At 39.7% G+C, this 8,454-nt stretch overlaps 1 protein-coding gene across 2 annotated transcripts; it reads left to right on the top strand.

Annotated features, from left to right (window-relative positions):
- Window positions 1-2,472: 2,472 nt before the first annotated feature.
- LOC308125085 (uncharacterized protein) lies at window positions 2,473-6,170 on the top strand. 2 transcript variants are annotated; one of them, XM_080488584.1, is made up of 5 exons: window positions 2,547-2,677; window positions 2,776-2,869; window positions 5,095-5,239; window positions 5,337-5,418; window positions 5,499-6,170. In XM_080488584.1, the coding sequence occupies exons 1-5, from the start codon at window positions 2,597-2,599 to the stop codon at window positions 5,514-5,516; spliced, it is 420 nt and encodes a 139-aa protein (XP_080344710.1). In that variant the 5' UTR covers window positions 2,547-2,596; the 3' UTR covers window positions 5,517-6,170. The 2 variants fall into 2 exon arrangements, with proteins under 2 accessions (XP_080344709.1, XP_080344710.1); XM_080488583.1 differs by having other exon boundaries at window positions 2,473-2,677; window positions 5,095-5,418.
- Window positions 6,171-8,454: the final 2,284 nt, after the last annotated feature.

Raw genomic sequence — 8,454 nt, 5'->3', positions numbered from 1 at the left:
CCTATTAAGAAGGAGGCTTAGCCCTCAGGGTGTGTCGCGTTTGTCCCGAACAGTTTGGAGAGAAGAGTGAGAAAAGTTCTTCAAGGCAATCCTTGAGTAAGTCACAGTGGACAGGCCTGAAGTCTTCAGCAATGTTTGTCTGCCATCTCACACAGTTTGATCTCAAAGATGAGAGGAAGACATATCAAGGGAAGTTGAAGCAGCATGGAGCAAAATATTCCGCACAAACAACAAATAAGTGGCAATAAAATAGTGGGGTCTGAAAATATACTTTTCTATTCAGGCTTGTCAGGTAAGAATGAGACTGTAGAGATAAAGTTTGAAGGGAAGAAAAGACTCAGGGGTCATTAGACTGCACTTGTTTTTGTTCAGGCTTCATGTTGGGCACTGCAGAAAGGATATAAATCTCTTTAAGGCTCTTTCTTCCATCAGTTTGCAGACCACTCCAGTGTACAGAAGTGTTCTTTTTGCAGATTTGAACGCAAACAGATCAAAAAATGACTTTTCTTAGAGGTTCAGCACTAACCAGCTCATTGGACTTCCTCCTCTCCAGTCTTGTTGTACGTAATTCTCTCTGATTGATTTTGCTTCAGTTGAACAGATTTGGCAATAACGCTGCGCTCAGAATCAATAAAACCGTTCAGGTTTTTGATTGCCGTCATCTGTTTTTTTTGTTTCACATCATGTTTGGTAATTTCACTCACACTCTGTTTTTAGTGACACAGTAATTCCTCACTTGTCCGACAGGTATCCTCAGTACACCGTGCCAACCCCTCACACATCACCGTTTAACGTACATGTTGATCCTTTCACTTTTTGGAGAAAATAATTGCCCTTATTGTTGGCCCATATGAACCTGTTACTATGCATACTTGAGGGATGATTATTGTGGGCAGATCTTTAATATTTTCTTCTTCATAGCTCCAAAAAAGACTTGAAATTAAGACAAGAAAGCAGCAGTACTTGTAAATGCAACAGTCCTCTTTCAAACCTCCTATTTTCCCATACATAATCTCCCATGTGACTGCGCTCAGAGGCATTTTTCCTGCTCGGGACTTTTCCCAAGTCTCGGCTACTCATGAATGCACCATGAGAGAATTGAAAAATCCAATATAACTGTGACTGTGACAGACAAAATACGTTTTATTTATAGGTGTAAAATGGAATAGCTGTGCGGAGGAGACTCATACATATGCATGCGCAGGGAGATTTAGAATTCAGCTTTCTTTTCTTATTTTTCATTTCATTACAACCATCAATGTTTGTTTTTCTTGTTGTCAGGGTGAGTTTCGACAGCTCCGCAACCTTCATCTACACACAAATACCCCTGAGTGATCTGAACAAGTCCAAGCTGATCCCCTCTCCTGGTAGGATCAGGTCTTGAGTCAGCCTGAAACCCCCGGACTTCCCAGCTCCGCCTCCAGGTATTATCACACCTTTATGTCTGTGCTCTCCGGAGAGGAGATGTTTCGCAGTTTTGATTCAGTGTCCAATAAAGTTTTACACAAAAAATACTCAGATGGTCACTTAATATATTGCTAATATATGTAGCCATTACGTCCAATTTGGACATTGGCCTTTCTCTGTGAAGTTTGCATGTTCTATCTGGGTCCACATGGGAATTTTCTCTGTGGATTTCGGCTGCCTCGCACAATCCAAAGACTTGTGAGTTTGTTTAATTGTTGAATCGGCCATAGATTTGAGCGTGTTGTTCACAGTGTAAGGGACAGGAGATTACCCCCATGTTACCTGGCATGCGGACTAGGCCCAGAACCAAACTTCTTTAAGCCAGGTATAGAATGTGGATGGATGAATGGATGCAGCTGTTAAGTTGTTCACTTTTCTTAAATCACCACTCTGACAGGCCCAAATATCATTTCTCCTTATTTTGTCTGATATGTTGATATTTATGTCAGTCTTGTTTTTGAGTAGTCTTCCTCAATGATCCCGGAGATCAACACAGCCTTATGTTTACTGATGCTGGAATAAAGAATTTGTCAACACAGCGTAAGACTTATCATAATTTCTGGAAACTAGACAATAAACTGTTTAACCGTGTTCTAATTCCAAATTTAGGCAACTATGAAACACCAGGTAATGCAACATACTGATCTTAACTCTGTGTTTGTGTACAAACAGCTCACTATATACGTACACAGTTGTTTACACAATTACAAGACAAGAAATAAAGCTGCCAGTTGGGAATGATCATCTTATTAAGGGATAGAAATGGAGGAAACATGCTTATTTTTGGATGAAAGAAGAAGAGAAGAAAAGTGAAAACTCATTAACATATTTATGAACAAGAAAAGCAATAACCTTTGCAAAAATATAATTCTATACATTTCACTGTGAAGAAAGTCAAGAAATATATACCAAAACGGTATATTGGGAGCGTTTTTTGTAGGATCTCAGAAATGAATCTCTCCCTCTGCTGCAGTTCATAAGCACTCATCCATTCCTGGGCATGTCGTCTCACGTTGGATTGTAAACCTGATACTTCACCGCCCTCATCTGAAGTTCCCTTTAGCATGCAGCAGATGAGCTTCTAGATGATCCTCTATACAATGCGTCCTCTTCAGCTTCAACACATGAAATGAAGTCGACTTCAGCCGCACAGAAATCCAGCCTGGATGAAAGACGTTCACTAAGTGTGCGTCTTCAGGAGAGCACCATGGTGGGTATAGACAAACTTTCTTACTCTGAGTACAGCAGGGCTCTGTGTTCGGCTTTTATCTGTCTCGTCTGATGTGATGAATATTGATTTTAATACAGATCAAAGCGACGAGTTTCTCCTCTGCTGTGAGGACGCCTCGTGTTTTTACCTGGGTTTCCATTTTCTGGCTCACTTCTGCAGTTGGGGTGGCTGGTGAGTCTTTGTTGTGTGTGTGGCGAGCATGAAAAGATTTTCTTTTACTGAGAGCAGTTTCGATGAGATGGAAATGTATAAAGCAAGGTGTGTTGTTTTGTTTGTTTTTTTAATGTATTTTTAGCAACAAATAATTGTGGTAAATGTCTTCACGATTCAAACAACAAAAAAAAAACAAGAAGAAATGCAACGTGGAGATCTTTGAGACGTTGCATCTCTCAAGTCTCATATTGATTTCTCAGTCAGTTTCTTGGGTTTCTGGTAAACCCTCTAATTCTCTACATCACTTTAGGTTGTAAAGGCAATACACTTTCGGAACCACTCTGATAGTTCTCCTTAGTGTTAAATACATTCAAAGCTACTGCTTAAAGCTTTAATCTAGTCAGGGTTTAAGTTTAAATTTAAGGTATGTTTTTAATGTTGTCATGTGACTGCACACAAAAGTAAGGACATTTGTGTGGTGGATTATGTTTTTTGTTTTTTTAAAGCTTCTCAGCATTATATTGTGTACCACTGAGAAGTTTATTTCACTTTTAAAGGATGCCACATTTGTAAGAAACATGTATTTGTACATTTGGTAACTATCTGTTCTGACTGAAGTGTCAAGCTAATTACAGGGGACGTTTAAGTGTGTTCAAGTGAAATCTGTATATTCTGTCATGACTTGTCTGACATGACAAACATCCTGCTGAGAACAGACACTCAGCAGACGCTCAGTGACTCATCATGTTGTGACATGAAGCATTGGATTAGATAAACTTAACTTAAAAACAAGAAAGAGAGCGAAACAGAAACGGCTTTTCAAACATCATGCCTCCGCCTGTAAAAGAAACTCACTAACCAATTTCTCGGTTTTACATAAAAACAAAAAAGCTGTGACACCTTAACAACTGTAGGTAAGCCTGGAACTGTGCAATCAATGGTGATATGACATAAAAGAAAAAAAACTAAGAGAAAACAACTTATTTTATCTTTTCATTCAAGTAAATCATTTTTCATGCATCTATGACACAAAAGTTTGACCTCTGGATTCTTCCTCTCATGTATGTCTGTGTGAGACCGTCAAACGGAGCAAAATAACATGCACAGTTGATGCCTATGATACATCTTTAGATAAAGTTATCACACTAACGTACACATAAAACGCTGCACAGATTCCTTGCCTCATTGATCGCTCGCACTTTTGCAGTGTTGGGTTTGCCTCAACAGCTTTCACTGTGTTGGATTAGTAGCTACACTCGATATGCAGAGGCATGCATAGTATTAAGGTTGTGAAATGAGTTTTATTAGGGAGAGGAGTAATGCACCTGATCCCAGTTGTCATTATTAAACTTCTAGTATTGCTTGGATTTAGAAAGCTGCTTGCACAATAATTGGTGAGCTTGAGGCTTCAGATGGAAACAGATTGTTTCATTGCCTGTGTTCGCATCAGGCAGCCTCGGCTATGTCATGCACTAATGGGAAAATCAGTGTAACCTTTGGTGAGGAAGTTGAAGCTTTAATGTTGAACAACAGCAACATTTTTGCCCGTAATCAACATCAACTTCAATTCGGATGAAAACTTCAAGCTTTTTCACGCTACTCACATATATCAGTGACCCCCAGAGTGCGGGATGCGGCCCTCGAGAGGTCATTTACCACATAAGGTTCTATACAATGATTAAAAATATGCACGGATGCAGTTTTAACTACCAAAAATAATATCAAAACCGATACTACAGGTGATTTACTTCTGTGTCATTCTTCATGTATTTGACCTGTGTTCACCTGGTTTTGTCTTGAAGTCAGTTCTCCATTGGTGAGTTTGGCTCCTTCTGACCATAAACTGCAAGTTACAAAGAATGGGAAACAGACTTCAACACAACACTGGAACATAAATCTAAATGAGGGTCTCTGATCACATTAATCGATAATTCGTGATGCGTTTTCTAATGAGTGATTTGCACATAATTCCTTGTCTTGCATTAATGTGGATGAGATACTGTGGATGTTTATGAAAACCTCATATTCCAATTCAGTTTGAGGTTTTGGAGTTAGGTTGACCTTATAAGATTTTGTGGGCTGTGCATTCTTGACTATAGGAATGGCTGATAATCATCATTTCACACGCTGTCAGTGAAGCGTTGACACTGAATATGAAGACCATAAATAAGCAATGCAACTTGAAGGTATGAGTGATATAACTGTGGAAGCTGCTAAAACCTTGTTATCTTTCTCTCTGTCAGATTGTCATGGTGTACAGATACAGACCATGCCCCAGCTGCCAGCACACTGTGGACAGAATGTCACACTGACATGTGATGTCAGCTCATCACAGAAGTTGGACATCAGGCAGTTTTCCTGGCTGGGGAAAAACGACACTCTGTGCATGTACGAACGTGACCAAGCTAAGCCTGAGCTTGAATGTAAAACCACAAAGGAAGACATTTCCCATCACAGTCTCACTCTCACTCTCATCAACTTTAAGCCGATCGATATGGGGGAATACATCTGCAAACTCCACTCTGCTCAGGGAATCAAATTTAACAAGACTACCATTGAAGTGCAAGGTAAGTTAATTTAACAGAGGTGCTGTGTTTGTCTCATTATTGTCTCCTTTTACCCATGTGAAATGTCTCCACTTTTACAGGGTGCCCTGGAAATGTGATCCATTTCATGAACGCATCTCATGCTGGATGCTCATTTCAAGGCGTTTTCCCAGGCGGGGTGGTCCACTGGTTTCAAGGAGAGGCAAACCTAACGGACTCATGCAACACAACACAGGATAAGGACAAGCATGGACTTTATAATATCTTGAGTTTGATACATGTGAAGAAAGGAAACCTAAAGCAGCCCTATAACTGCTCCCTGTGGATGCCTACTCTGGGCCAGTATCGCTCCTGGAATCTGCTGCCTTTAGTAAAAGAATTGGGATCATCAGGACGTGCTGCTGGTCTGAAGTGGATCTGCATAGTGCTGGAAATCCTCATGCTGAAACTTATAACGTAAATTAACCACTGATCTTGATTTAATTGAGGATATTTTCAAATGAACAAGTGCCCTAAACAGGACATTGTGTGCCATGTAAAATGTTTGGAGAAGATCAGAAGGATTTGCAAAGAAAATCTGAATTGAAAATAAAGTAGTGGAATGTTGTTCTTTATATTTAATATAAACTGAAGGTTTCACTTCTGGCTTTGTAAGCAGATTTTTTACACCAAGACTGATCTTAACAAGGTCCCCCACTTGGTGGCAGCAAAGCATTTTTTATTCCTCACAAAATGAGCAGTTTGACAATTGCGCAATAAAACAGAGAGGCCAAGCTTTTGTCTGGCAGCTTGTTTCCATTTGTAGGTAACGACCGCAGACTGTATTCCGATTTTATAGGATTAAGCAATGTTTAGCTTTTCTGGAGGTAAGCTTAAAAAAGAATTCCATTCCAGGTTCAGGCTTGTGTGGTGCTCGGTGTAATCAGGAAGGCTTGTTCAAGAACAGATGTGATGCTTTCATATCCCTCTTAGATATTTGTTCAGGAGAACTGAGTTCAGTCATCTTGAATCCATAAACGCTGAATGATCGCCATAACAAAAAGTCAAAAGACTGCTGATGCAGATATGCATTCACAGAAATAGGTTGTTGGTGAAAACAATTAAAAGGCTGAACTTTCTGGAGTCGATTGTACAATAAGTGTATTCCCGTCAGACTGCAATCCGCAATTGCAGTGTGCATCGCTTTGATCACTCTTATTGTGTTTGATCAACATTATCAGATGTCATTTTTATCAGCCTTGCATTTTCTTATTCAGCTCAACCTGTATGTGAATGTGACATTGATCCGAAGAGAGTTCCAGGTGATGCCTCCTGTTTGGGTAAAAAGCTATGAATGCCTTGGGTTTGTAATAGTCTACATAAAAATGTGAAATGAAATAAATGTGATGTAGGTGGGCTTCATGAGAAGAATTAGGAACCACTAATCAAGCTTTCTGCTGTAAGTTTGCTCCTTCTGTCCAAACCACATTATTTTTGCTCCTCTGTGTATTTATGTTCAAACAATATTCCTTTCTTTCGCAAGAGTTGCAGGTTCATGCATATTTCTATTCACAGCTGGTGAGTTTGAACTTGCCTCCAGATTTTTTGAGGTGAATGTTAAGAAGTCAACAGTCGGGCTTCATTTAGTTTCTCTGAGTTGTCTCACGTAGGCACAAGTTCTGTGTTTTACAGTTCGCTGGAAGGACAGGATGACTCTCGGGAACCATATCAATGGGTCACTGAGATAAGATTGACAAACAATGATGCAAGGACATGTGCAAACAATGTGTTGCACACTTTTGTTAACAGGTGTGAGAGTTGGTTCCACACAAAGTATCAAATTTATAGTTGAACGTGATCTATGTTTACTTTTTTATATGCGTGAGTAAATCACAATTCCAGCGGTCTCTAAACTGATGATTTCATCTGATATTTTACTCATGCATCAGCAAATGTTGTCTCAGGCCTGAACAGACTAATAGAATGGATTCACATTTATCAACGGTTTGTTTTGAAGCTGATCGTGTTCACTGACCTCATGCTATACCTCCAGAGATGTCAGAAAAAAAATGATAGAGCTTAATAACAAGAGCCGCGAGTAGGTGTACATTTGGAAAAACATCATCACACCTCCCGTCAGTCACAATATTGGTACAGGTGAAACATAAATGTGTGATAAATCTTGGGCCAGTAGGAAGTGGATTTGAATTTTAAACTGTGTTCATAAATGAAAGTCCATGACAAGAAAGCATGGCGATGAAAGCCAGACAGTTTTATAGGGATTTTGTCAATGTTATAGTTACATAGAAGGAAAAAGTTCAAGCCACCAATTTTAGATAAACCATGGAAAGGGATGGTGTTCCACATAGAGATGCTTTAACCAATTTATCTTGAATGTGTTTTTTTAAAGTGGGAAAATCGAGAAAATTAAGACCACCATTTTTATAAGAATTCCTAAGTTCCATTTTTTTTTCAAATAATGTGTCCTATTTTTCCATATGAAATAAAAGAGCATTGTGTCTATTTCATTGGTTCATTTCTCATCAAGATGCAAGGCCAAAGCTGAGAAAGTCGTGAGATTCCTTCAGTCTTAGTAATTACCACTCTGCCTCTTATTGAAAGCTCCCTTAAAAGCCATTGATTTGCAGCCGCCAGCTCTTGAAAAACATTTGTGTCGGAGGTGTTTAACGCCAGGTAAAGAATGTAAAGCATGTTGCTGTAGTAAAATGAACTTCCTGCAATCTGTGTTCGACTCGTTTACGCAACCCTCGGTCCACCCAGTGGCCGGTGTTTCACATTGACTGGTTTTTCCTGTTAACCGACTTGTTGGTGATCTTCCCTTCCATAATGGAGCAGAGACCGGGGACCGGGACTCAGGAGCGATCGCATCAGACCACTGGGATTTGTCCCTGTATGCCAGCTGGCCAGTACACCACTGTGCATAGATTTCCAATGATTATTTGTATTGTTGGTGTTACACTTGGTAAAATATGTAAAGCACGTAGCTGCTGTAAAATCAACCTCTTCCCATCTGCATTTGTCTCGTCTCCCACTTCTAGAACGCGTCCTCTATGATCA

This window comes from Lipophrys pholis, assembly GCF_963383615.2.
Source record: "Lipophrys pholis genome assembly, chromosome: 19".
NCBI classification, from domain to species: Eukaryota; Metazoa; Chordata; class Actinopteri; order Blenniiformes; family Blenniidae; genus Lipophrys; species Lipophrys pholis.
This window is presented reverse-complemented; position numbering and strand designations above follow the sequence as displayed.